The sequence below is a fragment of the Nymphalis io genome, chromosome 13, assembly GCF_905147045.1.
Source record: "Nymphalis io chromosome 13, ilAglIoxx1.1, whole genome shotgun sequence".
Classification (NCBI taxonomy): Eukaryota; Metazoa; Arthropoda; class Insecta; order Lepidoptera; family Nymphalidae; genus Nymphalis; species Nymphalis io.
In genome coordinates, this window is record NC_065900.1 from 11,462,005 (window position 1) to 11,478,994 (window position 16,990).

Here is a 16,990-nt window from a genome sequence, read left to right on the forward strand (position 1 = left end):
GGGGATTACGCCTTGTTTAAATAGAACAGAAAGCACAAATTAATAATATCTCCATGGACGGTGAGTGACTTATTTTACTCTTAGATATACTTAGGGAGATGTCAAAAATCCCGTGGGGCGAATCGAAACGATCGAAGGGAAATCATCGTAAGACCAACGGCTTTAATTTACCCTGGTGGTAGGACTTTGTGCAAGCTCGTCTGGGTAGGTACCACCCACTTATCAGATATTCTACCGCAAAACAGCAGCACTTGATATTGTTGTGTTCCGGTTTGAAGGGTGAGTGAGCCAGTGTAATTACAGGCACAAGGGACATAACATTCGAATTTGCCTTCTCATAATCTGCAACCAAGAAATCTGGTGACAGTAGACTAACGAAGCGTATATGATTGTTGTAATAAATAAAAAAAATAAGATTAATGCTTCGTCTCACGGAAATAATTTATAATTATACACGCACGACTGATCGGTATCATATCGGGCTTTATCTTTAGGTATATCTGCGCTAAACTCACTATTATGTTATAAACAATGAGAATGGTTATAAAACAAGTAGATCTTTATCCAAACCTGCGAGTAATATTTACATTCTAGTTATATATATACACGATTTCATTCTATTACAGTTAATAATTAAATTATATGTATATATTTATCTATTTAACATTTATAGACGTAACACGTAAGTAAGTATACGAACATACAATGATTTAATTATGGAAAACAATAATTTACGTATATGTATTTATATCACTGTTATTCATTACGATACATAACATTAGTCCACGTGTGCGTTTGTTTAAAATAAAAATGTTTGCTGCCCTTTTAGAAGGCACGGTTAGCGTGATTGTAAAACTGCTTAAAACGTATTCTGATTCTAGAACTTTCACAAAATTTCAAGTCTATGGTACCATATAAAATTTTTAACGATACGGAGGGTTAATATCTTAGTTTCAACACAGGTATGTGCCACCACTGTTGTGTGCGTGTTGAATGCGGTAGAAGTTCGGCGAAAATATGTTTGCATTCTTTGCTCTTCGAGAAATCTTACTAATGTAAGTTTCTTTACGATTTTAATTTTAAAGTCATGGAATTATTACTAATTATATATTAATTAATACGGACAAAAATGCGTGCTATGGAATCGATGCTCTCATTCCATTTGTCTCGACTCATGACTCGCTGTTTCCTTGTAAATAATTTAAATATATTATATGTAAACAATTGAATGCCTATTTGATAATAAATTTATAATTTCGATGGCAGTTTTTGAAGAATTTCTGTCACAAACCGAATTTCACGCGGGCGAATAAGACTTCAGTTTAGAAATTAATTTGTGCATAAGTATTACGAACTCCAAAGAAATTGATTCCCAGACGTGCCTATGATAAGACCAGAGCGTATGGATTACGGAACTCAGTGGATGAGATATTCACTGTAAATATATATTACAATTACAATTATGAATTTTGACACTTAACAGTTAACATATATTATTCATAGAGTCGAAACAGACGTGACATCTATTTTTATTTTGTTAATTTAAAATCATTCCCTTTTAAATAACATTTAGAATAGATAATAAAATAGTTTGATTATATATATTTTTATTTATTCATATATAACTATGTCTAGGTATGATTTGTATCTGGATTTCGGTTTGTTAATATTTTTATTACGTTATTGCTGTCATAAACCCTTATCTAAAAATTACGCGAGGTATACGAGAGTCATTTTAATGCCACGAACTACCAAATGGCTAAAAAGTAATTTGCACAATAAGCAACTGAATGTCACGCGCTATGTCGCTCGTGAAATCAATTAATTTTCACTTTAAAGATGCTTTCTGCGGATATAAAACCCAAATGTTCCTTGAATCAAGTTAAATTTTAAAGATCTAGTGTCATATTAGGTTTTACAGAGCATTGAAAAGTGAGTTTATATTATAAATATATATTTGTTACTTTTTTATAAAGGAATGCAAAGGCCTGTTTCTGTTCCACCACATATATACATACGTACTACAACAAATACTAACTAATCCTTTAAATCATCGCGCCACCAACCACGGTAACTAAGATTTTGTGTATCTATTGCGTGTATTACTCATTCATTCTGTAAACTACCTGCTGATGTTTACAGGTTAAAGACGTGGATTATATTTCATCAAAAAAAATATTAATATAAATTCTGAAAGCGATTTACAGAACATGTAAAATAATTACAAGCACAAGGGACCTTGTAACTTAACTCTAGCAACACCTATGTAATTTAAATCTTGCTAGTAAACTAAACTTATTTGCCTGATAAGACAATGTCAACCAACGCGAAAGCGATTACCAAGGTTTCTTATAAGTACTGTTTTATTTTAAAAAACAACAATGTGTACTTATTATTTATATTTTTAAAATAGAGCATTATTACAGATGTCATCAAGAATACCATATACATCTCTAGTGCTATTAATGGTAGCTCTGATACTGCTTGACATAATTTTTGTGTCAGCAAGACCGAATGGGTGTGTAAGTTACAGAAGGAAAAAAGACAAATCTGGAAAGTACATCTGTTTTGAAGTGCCTAAAAGTCCTTATGCATACTACTATTATTATCCACATTATAACTACTACCCATATTATTTTTACTACCCATATTACTATGGCTAATAAATGATGTAAATTTTTCTTTTTTTTTATTAATATTGCCAACCTCTTTCATCCTCTCCATTCATTATGTCTTTAAAAACTTATGCTCTAAAACGGCTCGTCAAGAATTGTTGAAACTGTTCAGATGATGGTAATTCTTCCGTGTCAACACTACCAGTTACATTCATTTCCCACGCTTTTCTACTCTCAATATCCAATTTCAAAGATAGAATATGAATAATTATAAAATCCCACGAACTAATATCTATACCTAAGTTAGTCAAAGCAGTTCAACAGTCATCTATTAAGACTTGAAAGCCGCTGTACTCGACCTGCGACGCGACGGGCTTTTGTGGTTGGCCCACTTGATGTTACTTTGTTTTGAATTATTTTAAATTTCAAAGGTTTTTTATGAACTCCAATTATTTACACACCAATTATTTGATTTGAATTATACAACAATGTTTGTTGCTGGCTTGTATCCACGGACAGTAAAAAGTGATTGAAACGTCATGAAATGATAAAAAATATGTTGAATTTTAATTTTTTTTTTTATTTTAATTTGTAACAATCCCGAAACCTAAGAAATCATTACCTGAATATTTTATGTTTGCGGCCCGTGACACCATATCTAACACGTGTTTGCGGTATTTATAAAGAAAAGGCTATACATCGCTGCTCTAAAGGCTGGCAGGGCAATAACATTACCGTTCCTCGGAAAGCACATTTTTGTTTTGATTTAAAGCTTTTTATCAGGCGAGATAATAGTAAAGTATCACCCCTCATGCAACATAGAGGATTGTTGGTCATCGAGTAGCATTCATTTGTTTGCAGAGTCGCCATTTGTAAATGACTTTGACATATTCAATAAATGATGCATTTCCTAAAATTAATATATTTGCGCGATCGTAATTTCACTTGCAATATACTATCTATAAGCCGAGATGGCACAGTGGTTAGAACGCGTGATTCTTAACCGATGATCGTGGGTTGAAACCCGGGCAAGTACTACCGAATTTTCATGTGCTTAATTTGTGTTTATAATTCATCTCGTGCTTGACGATGAACGAAAACGTCGTGAGGAAACCTGCATGTGTATAATTTCACTGATATTCTGCCACATGTGTATTCCACTAACACGCATTGGAGCAGCGTGGTGGAATAATCTCCTCAAAAAAGGACAAGAGACCTTAGCCCAGCAATGTCCCACACATTCACAGGCTGTTAAAAGTAGTGGAATGGTATACAAATTAATAGTCAAATAAAATGTTCGTAATAAACTTTTATTAGAAGTACCCAACATTAAAAAAATATACGTGTCCGCCGCTACGGATTTTCCTTTGTGCTATATTTAAATGAAATTCACGCCGCCGATGATGTTGACTGGCCTTCCTTTATATTTCTTCGATATCTCACTTTGGATCTAAAAACAAAACAAAAACATTATGCAGAATCACAACACATTTAATAGATTGTATTTACTTATATACTAGCTTTCGTAGCCTGCGGCCCGCGCGTTAGGAGGTCAGAAGTTAGGTATATAATTGTATCCTATGTCCTCTCTTGGGGTTCAAGCTCGCTTCATATCAAATTTTATCAAAATCGGTTCATTGGTTTAGCCATGAAGGTGTAACATAGAGACAAACAGTCAGGCCCGAATAGAATAACTTTTGCATTTATAATATTAGTGTAATAGTATAGATTTGTGTACCATCTACTCCAAATACCATTATCTATTAAAGTTTATGCCAGCTCGTCTGACGTCGCGCTACCGTACAATTTATTGATGCTCACCCGCAAGCCCTACCGCCGGTAAAAACATCTAACCGTTTTCTATATAACTAATAATAACCTTTATATTCAATCTTCCTCTCGTGGGGTTAAAACTGTTTTATTATAACACCTGACGAGTACAAATACTCCTTATATTACCTGAATAAAAATATTACTAAAGTACTAAAGTACTTGTATTTAAAATTATAAATCATGTTTTTACGATACGGTCATCGTTTAAGTCGACCCACTTCTGCTGATAGTGTCGCCATTTAGAGTTTAAACCAGCGAATGAGGTCACCCTTAACCGACTGTCTAAATGAAAACTTTTATATAGATGACGTCTCTGTCCCTATCGTAGTAGTAACAGTAGCAGAGCGCTCACGTCGGCCTGCAGGCCCCGCGTGCGCGCGCGCAGGCGCTCGAGCGCGGGGCGCGCGGCGCCGGCCCGCGCGCCCGCCGCCGCGCGCCGCTCGCCCGCGCGCGCCGCCAGCGCCGCCAGCTTGCCGCACAGCGACAGCTTCTGCTGCAGCTGCGCCGTCAGCACGTCCACGTACCTGCGGGGCCAGGGACGTTTAAGCTTCTGTCCTGTCATTACCCTCGGTCGTCGGCGTCGGACATGAGAACATAGCTCATTTTCTCTCGGAAAATGCTCAAATCTCATATCAAAGTATAATAATAATGTATTCCTCAATGTGCTCTTCAGCTAGCCAGGCACCCCGAGTAACATTTTGTAGCGTACTTGACTTTTCCGGATGAGCTTTCATCCCTTCACGCTAGCATTAGCACTCTCTAGGTGTCCCTGAACCAATTTTGAACACGGCCAATCAGACGAGTAGCCATCGTTTTTCCTGTATGTGCAACATACCTGGGCGAATGTTTGACGTTGTGCAAGTGCGTAATTTCTGGTGCCGTGATGGCGGAGGAGGCGCCCTGCACGGCGGCCAACATGGCGGCCAGCGCGCTCTCGCTCTCGGTGGGCAGCTGCTCGATGAGCGAGAAGGTCTGGCTCTCGTTGGCGACGTTCGTTTCGTAGAGACGCATTTTGAGAAATGATTCCAGCTGAGACATATAAAAATCATAATTTCATAACATTGCATATTATTGCAACGATTATATTGTTAGGTGACCAAAAAAGAGTAGAGGCTGTAAACATATTAGAGTGGAGGGTTGCTGTGAAGTTAGGAGAGGCGAGAGGCGCACTTTTGATGGTTGTCAAATTATATTTGAACAAGTGCAAACTGAATTTCAACCAATAAATCGATTTTAAAAAACACTCGATTATGTATAGATTTAATTCGTTATAAAACATTCCGTTTGTTTATAAAAAATACTGCACGATTTATTTGAGACAAAATTACAAATAATGTAAAAACATCAAATATACCTCAACAAGCTGGTCAATGAACTGGTTTCTGGTTGGTGTATTGTCTAGCAAGGTCAGAGCATCCCTCCCCCGCGCTACACCACCCCCTACTCCCTGCTCTTCCACCACAATGCCTAATTCGTCCAATGATATTGCTGCTACATCTGCTGATACATCCTAAGAAAAATAATACACTATTATTGTATTTTTCATATCTTTACTTCAATTATATATAACCTTAATTTCATAATGAAACAAGACAAATTAATTAAAAGTTAATTATATTTTTTAATAAGCTCAATTAAACGTAATCCTCACTCACAACCTCAGCGGGAGCCACGTCAATATTCCCCCAGTCAATCTCTCCACCGGCATCTCCATCACCAAAGTCGATATCGGCCGAAGCATCCTCTGAACCAAAATCTATTGTGCTTTCTCCGAAATCGATCTGAGAACAAAACATTCCAAATAATTTTAAATCAATTTGCACTATTACTAGCTGGTAACAAAGTTTGAATTAGAATTAGTTTATATTGTAGGTTTTTTTTTTTTTTAAAGAACCTATTTTAGTTGTGATGGCAGTGCAAAAGCAACACTTAACGAAACGGCGGACGAAATAAAAGTGACTAATTAATTCAGACGTACACAATACAGTCAGGAGAACACTAACTTACATATAAATTCAATCACGGTAATCCGAACAGAAAGAATATTCGGAATCGCATTAACTATAATTTAACATAGACGAGAAAACAATTATATTAAGGACGATGGAAGTATATCACTTGTGGAGGGTAATGCAAGTAAAAAATCACTGCCCGCTGCGACGATCGTGGACGGCGCGTAGGCATAAGCCATCGGTACTTTTTAACAACGCTGTCCACTCGGGTTTGCGTCGTAATTAATATTAATTGTTTTTAAATATATACATATATATATATATATACTATTAAAAAAATCGAATCCAAGACACATGACATTTTTAAGTGTTTTTGTGTGAGCGATAATTTTGTGTACTCGCAAATATTAAATACTAGCTGTCCGCGCAGCTTTACCCACATTGTACGTTATTGCTCGACCCCTTGCTCTCCGAAGAATGGGAGAATTTTCTTTTCGTTAATAAGAGCAAAACTGTTTTATTGATCTGATTTATACGTAGTATTTTGGGATTTGCGGCCTTATAAGCAATTCAACAGAGCAAAGAAACAATCGACAGTTGCAAGGCACAACAATTAATACTGATATTACAAAAGAGCAGCTTATATAAAGTTAAATAATATTCACATACCTGATCACCAGCTGCTTCGTCTTTCTCCAACTCTATATGCACTGGGTCAGGCTCCACACTCAAAGGCGGCTCTCCATAGCTCCATTCATATACAGTAGTGTTACCATGTTCAACAATATACTTGAGTAGAGGTAGAACTTCTGATGCATGCTCGCCAAGGATATATTTCGTAAAGGCTGAGTATAATTCTATGGCTGGCTGTAAAGGCTTGAGTGACTTACCTATCTGTAATTATAAAAAAAAAAACTTAAATCAAAAACATGATGTGACTGATAAAATAAATTTTCTAACAAACATGACTATTAAAAAAATATAATTAAATTCAATTTCAAACTGGGTTCAACTTTCCTTTCTATAACTTTTCTTAAAGTTAAATCAAAACAACCAAAAATTATTAGCATAAACCTGAACTTTCAGGAACCAACCTTATCATATATTTCAGGCAATTCTTGTAACCTATCAACCAGCTCCCTTTTTATCTTGTCTCCCTTGATACCAAGTTGTTTACAAAGCATTAAAAATTCCGTTTTACTAGATGCTTCATTTTTTAGATAATCAGAATGTTTTTTATCACATTCCTGAAAAACAATTTATTTATATTAAAGAATGTATTTTTTTCAATTATGAATAATTATCAAAATAATCACTCTTCATGTATAAGAATTTATATGCTTGTGTGCATGTGCCTGCATATGTGCATATACTCATTACTGGTGGTAGGGTTTTGTGCAAGCTCATCTGGGTATAATATATATATATATATCAAATTAAGTGTAGTCAATTAAAACGAGACATCTTAAATCCTAATTAGATTAACATTATCATTGATTACAATTTTTATTTCACAAATATTTTTTGTATGGATTTGTGATAGTATTTAAGTTTTTTTTTTTTCATTTCACTTTTTCATGTTAAGAATTACATTTTTTCTTTATTTTATTACAATCTGTTTTTATAAATATTATTTATTTATAAATAATCATTAATAATTAGTATATATTGCCGCATTTGATTATGAAGGAAAAACATATTTTCAAATATTTTCTATAGCATTTTTAGTTGTATAAAAAGGCATTTTTCAGAAAATTAAAAAGATAAATGAGTGGAATCACTTCTACACAATACCAAAAATTCAATGAATGAACAAGCTCATTGCCAATCAAGGATCCAAAATTTTTATATCTCATATTCCTTTATACACATTAGCTGGGTTTTTCTCAATTTGATTGTGATATTGATATGTTTATCAGAACTTTACAAGGAATTTTATTAAATTGATGTAAAAACTCACCGCTTGCATTTGTTCTTCTTTTGCTATTTGCTTTTTAAATCCAGGAATTTCATAGTTAATATTTCTGACTAAAATTTGAGCCGCCTCAGCCAGGTACAAGTTATCCTTCTCATAACTCTTTACTATGTCCTGCCAATCTTTCATTCTTTGTGATCCATATCTGCCAAATAAATTCTTGGTGTCCGCTTCTGTCTCTTTAAGTATTTCAATAATTTTCAGACAGTGAAAGTAATTAATATAGCTGCCTGATAAGAGAGCGGCTATGTCTTCATGGGCTGGCATGTCCTGAATGGCATTATTAATTTTTTCTCTCACAGCTATAATGTTCTTCTGCCATTCCTTGTTTACATGACGACGACTGACCAGCCAGTCCTGAAGCTTGCCAATATTTATGTCTATGGGTATATTACTTTCCTGGAAAAATATGGTACATACATAATGACTGATTTAACCAAATAATTTATCTATTGTATATGTTTAAACGTAACCATGACTTACATCCATTTTTTAACAATTTGCACACTATATTATGTAGTAAATTAATGTATATTTTTAATTGAATTTCTTATTATTTGTGAATATTAAGACTCGTTATTTTAGACTATAATTCATTTTTTTTATTTCATGGGCAAGTGACGTGTCAAAGTCAATAACAACAAATACTTTCGAAAAATATTTGACAATTTGAATTGACAAAAATGACATTAACACGTTTATAATCAGGGTTACTAGGTTTTTAACATATGACAAGGTTTTTTGTAAATATTTATAATGTAGGAAATAGACTTTCTTAGTTTTTGAGTAATTTCTATAATATATAGATATTTATAAATAAATAAGTAAATCAAATACTCATTTAATAATGCTTACTTATTATACATAAAGTGTAAAATAATTTAGAGAAATATATTAAATATATTGTATTTAAAATTTGAGGACAGATCATAGTGATCATCTTTGCTACATGTTTTTATTAAGTCAACAAAATTAAATAAACCTGTGCTCATCAACTCTTTCACCAATCAGTAAAACAGCTCATCAACATATCAAGCGAGGCCTATTCTAAGTTCAAACTTAGAGAACGGTTTAGAACCCCAAGATCTCCAGTAATGAGATTGGGTACAAATATTATTCTATTACTATATTTAACATGCAAATAATTACAATATTTTGTATTTTATTTAAAATTTATCCAAAGTAGGTACACCAATAAAATTTAAAAAGGTTCGAGCACTGGAACAGGTCATTAGTGCTATCTTAAGCGTAAACAACTTCTTATCTACACGTTCCTTATTATTAGCCCTAGTTTGATTGATAACCATATATATTATCATGAATGCCGTTGTCGAAATGTATTAAAAATAACTTGTGAATTAAAATGGAGTCTGAGAAATTGAAAATCAATGAGTGAGTTCTATTTTATGTTTCTTTTGCTTAGAGTCATTAATTTTATTATATTATTAGTATAAATGTCTGTTTACCTCTTTATTTTTTTAATATTAAATATATCAATTTTTTTAACCACAATGAACATTTGTTTTTGGTGTATGAAAATCCTCATATTTTAATTCCTGCCGTTTCGTTATTTCGTGTTTTCATGACATATGACAGCTGTTTGTCAAAAATAAAAAACGTGATGATAATAATTGCATAAAACTTGTTTATTGATAGTATTTGTTACATGTTTTACTATCTCATGGTATAAGTAACAATATAAGTTAAAATAATGGATTTAGGCTAAATGTATTATTTTAATTAATTATTTTGATTTTGAGTAATAAAAGAGAGAATGGTATAATTTATGCAATTATATGTTATTTTATACGAATTGATAATGATGATGATTGTTACCTAAGGGTATTTAAATGTTTTTTGTAATTGAAATATGAAACAGTCAGGACGAAGGTGTAATTACTGTCGACGTTGAAAATAGCATCTTAGTGGATTCAGTTACTGCAATGGCTCAAACACTACTTCCAGCAGATTTCATACAGTAAGTTTATTTTTTCTTTGAATTATGCCAACGTGTCATTTAAATTAATATTATATATAATAATTAATATATATATATATGATTTTTTACTTTCTATCAATTAATAATAAAGTTAAGCTAAGCTAGTGGGTTGATATAGGAAATATAATGAAACTTATTTATAATAAAAAAAGTCATATTGTAAATAATATTTTATTCATCTATTTAAGTTAACATTTCTATCTTTCTAGGTCCTCAGAGGACTCAAATGATGATGGTGACACAACAAAATTGACATTAGCATATGAAAGGCTGTATGAATTGCCAAGAACTATAATTGAAAGATTCTGCGATCACATTATATACTTGGATATAAGTCACAATAAAATAACGTAAATACCTCTTATTATTAAAGTAAAATGAATGAATAAAGTACATTATATATTTATTATATATTTAAATTTTACTTTTTGATGCTAGTTATTTTATTTTAAACTATTTAAAGCTATTTTTATAAATATAGTTATAAATATTTATGTAACATCATGAATTTAAAAGAAGGAAAATATTAACTTAATAATAAAGAATATTTTTATTACAGGAATCTTGATGGTCTAGTACATTTTAAGCATCTAACAACATTAATAGCTGATGACAATCCAGTAACTGAGAGCTGCATGTTACCTCCAATGCCGAAACTACAATTATTGTGGTAAGTAAGAAATCAGTTTTATAATCAATCATTTTTTTTTTTTTTTGTTATATTATATTATACAGGGAGGTGGCAGAGTAAAGTCACTAAGATACTGTTTATATAATTTTTTTTTAATACAAAATAGATTCACAGACAAATGGGACCTGATGGTGACTCATCACCCCACAATAGAAATTGGCACTGAATATTATGCATCCCTTACATCATCAAGTGTTTTGTCCCTTATGCCTCACTCACCCTTCAAACTGGAATGCAACAATAATAAGTTTTGCTGTTTGTTAGTATAATATGTAATAAGTGGGTGGTACCTCACACAAAGGCCTACCATCCATAATTGATATACATTTTCAGGTTAAACCATTGCAAAATATCCTCTCTGTACCCGTGGGTGAGCAAACTCAAAGAATCCTGTCCAAATCTCCAGTATATATCTCTAATGGGCAATCCAGCGGCACCCAGTTATTTCAATGGGGGTACTTTCTATGAATATCTTCAGTACAGGTATGTCCTATCTACATCTTATCTTTCTTAAAATTTAAGTTGTGATGTCTCATCTTTTTTTTCTCTTCTTTCATTTATTGATCAATGTTTTTTATCAAGTATTAAGTGTGTTCATTATTTATCAATATGATCAATATGTCAAGCTCTCTGATAATAAGCAACAATTTAACAAGCATTGTGTAACATGTGTCGCGATGCGATATCGTGCCGTGGAAATCTACGACGACAAAATGACGTCACTGATTTTCGCACTCTTTGACCAAAAACGCACGATATGATTTCGACTTCGTATCACGGTACAATTCACGACATGTCGCTTTCGATACAAGGCCGTTAAAATTTGAATAATAAATTGCGCAGACGTTTTTGTTGTTGTGTTTGTTTGTTTTGTTGCCTTTCACGCTGAAAGTTGTGGGTTCGATTCGCACCCAGAACAGACAAGTCCACGCGAGCTGGTTCTCGATGTCAACGCCTAACTGTGACATCAATTCCATCGCGAACAAAGAAATTTGGCAACTCCTTTCTTAGTCGCACTTCCAAAAAATGGAATTCCTTACCAGCTCACGTGTTCCCCTCCTCTTACAACCCGGGTTCCTTCAAACGAGGCGTGAAGAGGCATCTTGCGGGCCGGCAAGGCGAAGGCGGCTAGTGCAGAACGTTTTTCCCGTCAGTACTGGCCGTCGTCGAGTTTGGACTCTATTACCACTTACCATCAGGTGGAGTAGTCATTTGCCCTCCCGGCGAATATAAAAAAAAAGACATTTGTGTGCATAAACATATCTGTTTGTCCTGATTCTAATTATATATATAATATGTATGTATAATATAAGTATGTATTTACAAAAGAAAAGTAGTATATGATAAGACAGCTGATATACTATCAGCTGTCTGGTTTCCATCGTAGAAGTTATGCTTAGTTTGGGATCAGATGGCCATGTTTGAATAATGTCCCAGAATATTATTATTATTTCTACTGGGATCTTTTTCATTAGGATTATTAATAGTGCGACTTCTGTTTATCATCAAATGCGTTCCCGAATCAGGATTCCGTCGTCAGTTTTTAGAATGCAACATCAGTGTGACGTGCTTTGATTATTTACGAAGCAATTCGTATGTGTTATGGCCCTGCAAGCACTTGAATCGTCATTTTCAAGGCTAAATTTAATATAAAGCAACCACTGGTATCCACATCCTGTAATATAGGTTCCGCTGAGAACCAAAAAACTCAATAGTTCATTATTCAATGATTTGTTCATTATTCTTGTTCTTATTTTAATGATATATCTCTTTACAGGCTGTTCGTGATATCACAGTTTCCATCTCTCTTACACCTCGACGACAGAAAAGTGACAGACGATCAAAGAGAGGAAGCACACAGGTTGTACAAACGGCCACTTCTCGAGCGGATTGTGAAGCCAGGATCCGGAAGCTTGTCTCAACTGATGACCAGCTCGGTGTCATGGAGCTCCGTCCATAATAAATTGTCTTCATTTTGGAATAAGGAAAAAGAGCAAAGGAGAAATTTACTTATTTAGTAAATTTATTTGAGGTAGGGAAATTGCTTTATGAAGTAAAATGTATGAGAAATGATAGAATGTGAGCTTGCCTTATAATTTGGATGAAGGGAATTGTTTTGTTATTTGGAATGAGTAGTTGTGTTGTAGAACACAGTATTTATGTATTTATATAACTAGAAGCGGAATCAATAATTTTAAGTCCACCTCACGACTTTCGAGAAGAGAATATACTATTTTATTTTTTGTTTAATTGTATTGGAACAACGATCAGAATGATATGCATTTTGATGTACAACTTTACGTTTAGGTGCGAAATACAAATAAAATACAATTTAAAGGCAGTAATTACAGGCACAAGGGACATTACGTCCCTTCGTCTTAGTTTCCAAGGTTAGTGGAACATTGGCCATGTAAGCGATGGTTAACATTTTACAATGCCAATATCTATGGCCTTTGGTGACCAAGTATCCCATATGCTCGTCCGCCTTATTGTATATAAAAAAAAGTTCCAGCACGCATTTAAGGCAAAGTAAATCATTTTATTATATGACTAAAATATTTTAATGGTATTATATTATGGTAAAACTAATCTTACGTTTATCAAAATAAAATAATTCACACAACTAATACAAAATTACAATTAAAAAAGCAAAATAAAAATTACTTCATACTTACCGCCTGACATCTTGTCCCGTGTCCATTCGTCTTTCGGAATTCAAGATGTTATACTTAGGTTATCAAGCCATCCACGAGCATGACGGGCGACTGGACGAACAGACATGATGAGAAAATGTAAGCACACAACAAACAAGAGAGCTAAATTATTTTTAAAAAAATTGAGAATTTTGTAGTTGTACTCCATATTTGGCATGACGAAATCATAACAATTTATTATTAGATTATATTATAATATTAATCAATCAGTCAGTACAGGGTACTCAAACAATTGTGACGTGTCGTAAATAAAAATATATTATTCCTTCGGTCTTTGAGTATTGGTTAGCCTCATACCTGGATCCGTCTCTCAATATTATATGCCTCAGTATCTCAAGATAGCCTACACGCTAAAGTGGTAACCCCGACGTGATTTGAACACGCATTTTCCTGCTAGCACGTAAGTGCAGTCTTGTATGCGGGGTATGGGATATCTATCAGACTTTGTTATGTTGTTTAGACGGCAATAGTCGCCACATGGTCGTAAGTCGCCGTTTTGTCTTTAAAACTATATGCAACGGACTATCCCAGCAGTTCTAGAGGGCCTGCAAATTCCCATATCCATCATACGCTGAAATTCGGCCTTCACTTTGACATATTTATCCGATGGTAAAGGTCGCGGACGTTCAAAGACAGGGGATCCTGTCGTCTCAATATAATGGACAACGGAATGGCATGGAGTCTCTTTGAAACACATTGGTTTCGTTATATTAGGAAACTCTCCTAATAAGTCACTATATTCACTAGAAAAGTCAATAGTTCTCACTGATTGCTGAGTATTTAATGTCACTGACGCAATCACACACAAATTAGTAACTTTGTCTATTAATTTCCTTTTGTCAATATCCACTAACAACTTATGATAACCTAAAAAATCTCCTAATATCGGTTGCTTTACGTCGGCCATCACAAAAGTCCAACGGTAAGGCCTCCGCAAATTTTACTGGTGGTAGGGCTTTGTGCAAGCTCGTCTGGGTAGGTACCACCCACTCATCAGATATTCTACCGCAAAACAGCAATACTTGATATTGTTGTGTTCCGGTTTGAAGGGTGAGTGAGCCAGTGTAATTACAGGCACAAGGGACATAAAATCTTAGTTACCAAGGTTGGTGGCGCATTGGATATGTAAGCGATGGTTGACATTTCTTACAATGCCAATGTCTAAGAGCGTTGGTGACCACTTACCATCAGGTGGCCCATATGCTCGTCCGCCTTCCTTTTCTGTAAAAAAAAAAAAAAAAAATTAAAATCGAAATCTAGTCTTACTACCGTACGTTTTTATTTCACTACCGTTTGCGGCATATAGTTTATAATTGTCACATTTGTTATCACTAAATAGTTTCTTAACATAAGGTAACACGGAAATGTTCGCACCAGTGTCCACTAAAAATCTAAGTCCACTCTTACTATCAGTAACACAAAGGCGGTGAGAAGGAGTGATGGTGCATATCTCCGCCGGCAATCGCACCACTTCTAGTTTCCCGAATTCTTGTCTTTTTTCCACGAACACGGCTCTATACATTTCTTTGCGCGACTATGAAACTTGTGATGATAATAACATAGCCAATCAGCACTTTCGGGCGTACGGCGTATTGTATTACGCTCTCGCGAGACTGAACGGCTTCGTTTTTGTATACTATGCTTAAATTTCTCTGCCTTGACCTTACTCTAAATATCACGTATGCGCAAGCTTAATTTAGCGATCTCAGCTAAAATAAACGCGTTATCACTCGAACCAGGTCTAGAGGTTTTCATCACTTTGTCGGCCATAGCAGCTAATTTTTCGAGGTCTTTAACTTCACTCACGGCTAAGACAAGTCGAACCGAAGCAGGAAGATGACCTTGCCACATGATGACAAGCGTATCGTCCGGTATTTTTCCACGCGCTAGATCTCTCATTCGACGCAAAAGCTGTGAAGGCTTTTGATAGCCTAGATCCATTCCGCTAATTAATTTTTGGAATTTGCTAGTTTCCGATTCCTCATACACTGCCAACAATCGGTTTTTCAAAGTTTCGAATTTCTTTGTCTTCGGTGGACTCAAAAGGATATCACTAACTTGCTGAATGACATCTTTGCTTAATTTACTGACGATGAGGTTAAACTTCGTTTCGTCACTCAGTTTTTGTGGTCCTAAAATCGCGTCACACTGCACAAACCACAACCACAACCACACTGTACTGACTGATTGATTAATATTATAATATAATCTAATAATAAATTGTTATGATTTCGTCATGCCAAATATGGAGTACAACTAATAAGGCGATATGCTGACGGCACATACACATATTTATTTAAAGATTACGATTACAATGTCTAATCTTTAAGCACAATTACAGATTAAGGAAGGGAATAAAAAAAGTAATCATATTTGGTGATTAATGATTATTAATATGTAATGTCAAGATTACTATTACTTGATCTTGATTAGGGCGCGCGAGCTTGTCATTTAATTTTTATTATTTATGTTAATCGCATACGTTAATCTTCCGATATTATAATATTATCAGGATTGTTATTTGTTATATTTTAATATAAGTAAAAATATATTAACAATATTATAGTAAAATTAAGTAAGAACTTTTCGAAATATCAAAATTAACTTTAAGGCTGATATTAATTTTAATTTGTGATGTATTTCTATGTTTATACTTTTTATGTATTTTTAAGGTGAAACATGTAATATGTTTTCTAAGTGATTTTTGTCACTCGAATTTCTTTATTAAGAAACGTGTTTAAGTCTTATATAGTACGTTTTAATATATGCAAAGTAATTACGTTATTTTGAATAATATGTACTTTATTATTATTTTTTATTAAATTATAAAAAATAAAAATATGTGATCGTTTATAAATATTTTTATTTAAATAAACTTACCAATAAATAATTTAAACAATTTGACGTTTTATTTAAAATGACCTTAAACTACCGTCGACTTATTAAAATTGCCTTTTTAATTCTGCATTATAAATTGTCACTGTCAAATTACTTTTTTTAATATTCTCGGCAAAGGCGCCATACAGATTCAGTTTCAATACTGTTCATACACTTCAATATCATTAAATATTCAATGAATATTTAAAAAAGTAAGATCTAATTCATGAACCAGACACGCAAATCGCAAATAGAAAAATATACATATGTATATTTTGACGATAAACATATGTTGGTCTTTGGGGTTAAGAACGAATTGTATACCGTAACCGCA

The 16,990-nt window shown here is 33.8% G+C and overlaps 2 protein-coding genes and 1 long non-coding RNA gene across 6 annotated transcripts; 2 read left to right on the forward strand and 1 right to left on the reverse strand.

The window, feature by feature from the left end:
• Positions 1-1,671: 1,671 nt before the first annotated feature.
• LOC126772753 (uncharacterized) lies at positions 1,672-2,680 on the forward strand. 3 transcript variants are annotated; one of them, XR_007669686.1, is made up of 3 exons: positions 1,672-2,070; positions 2,143-2,344; positions 2,427-2,680. It is a non-coding gene; the product is annotated as an uncharacterized LOC126772753 (long non-coding RNA). The 3 variants fall into 3 exon arrangements; XR_007669685.1 differs by lacking the exon at positions 2,143-2,344; XR_007669684.1 differs by lacking the exon at positions 2,143-2,344 and having other exon boundaries at positions 1,672-1,932.
• A 1,226-nt stretch (positions 2,681-3,906) lies between these two features.
• LOC126772688 (CDK5RAP3-like protein) lies at positions 3,907-9,026 on the reverse strand. Of its 2 annotated transcripts, none has more exons than XM_050493144.1 (9): positions 8,859-9,026; positions 8,361-8,774; positions 7,495-7,647; positions 7,070-7,294; positions 6,107-6,229; positions 5,803-5,958; positions 5,284-5,477; positions 4,801-4,972; positions 3,907-4,065 (listed from the first exon to the last, which is right to left on the reverse strand). In XM_050493144.1, exons 1-9 carry the CDS (start codon positions 8,862-8,864, stop codon positions 3,994-3,996), a joined length of 1,515 nt encoding a protein of 504 aa, XP_050349101.1. In that variant the 5' UTR covers positions 8,865-9,026; the 3' UTR covers positions 3,907-3,993. The 2 variants fall into 2 exon arrangements, with proteins under 2 accessions (XP_050349101.1, XP_050349100.1); XM_050493143.1 differs by having other exon boundaries at positions 6,104-6,229.
• A 632-nt stretch (positions 9,027-9,658) lies between these two features.
• Positions 9,659-16,448, forward strand: LOC126772723 (leucine-rich melanocyte differentiation-associated protein-like). Its single transcript, XM_050493251.1, has 6 exons — positions 9,659-9,767; positions 10,255-10,353; positions 10,584-10,724; positions 10,934-11,044; positions 11,399-11,548; positions 12,843-16,448. The coding sequence occupies exons 1-6, from the start codon at positions 9,739-9,741 to the stop codon at positions 13,081-13,083; spliced, it is 771 nt and encodes a 256-aa protein (XP_050349208.1). The 5' UTR covers positions 9,659-9,738; the 3' UTR covers positions 13,084-16,448.
• The last annotated feature ends 542 nt before the right edge of the window (positions 16,449-16,990 follow it).

What these genes read in the sequence shown, in the direction of transcription:
- LOC126772688 (XM_050493143.1), bottom strand. An exon ending in ACGTGGCTCCCGCTGAGGTT is followed by an intron (nt 5,959 to 6,103) that starts GTGAGTGAGGAT and finishes TATTTTTCTTAG; the next exon opens with GATGTATCAGCAGATGTAGC. An exon ending in TCATTGACCAGCTTGTTGAG is followed by an intron (nt 5,478 to 5,802) that starts GTATATTTGATG and finishes TATATGTCTCAG; the next exon opens with CTGGAATCATTTCTCAAAAT.
- LOC126772723 (XM_050493251.1), top strand. Translation starts at nt 9,739, where the DNA reads ATGGAGTCTGAGAAATTGAAAATCAATGA. An exon ending in GAGAAATTGAAAATCAATGA is followed by an intron (nt 9,768 to 10,254) that starts GTGAGTTCTATT and finishes AATATGAAACAG; the next exon opens with TCAGGACGAAGGTGTAATTA. An exon ending in ATAAGTCACAATAAAATAAC is followed by an intron (nt 10,725 to 10,933) that starts GTAAATACCTCT and finishes TTTTTATTACAG; the next exon opens with GAATCTTGATGGTCTAGTAC.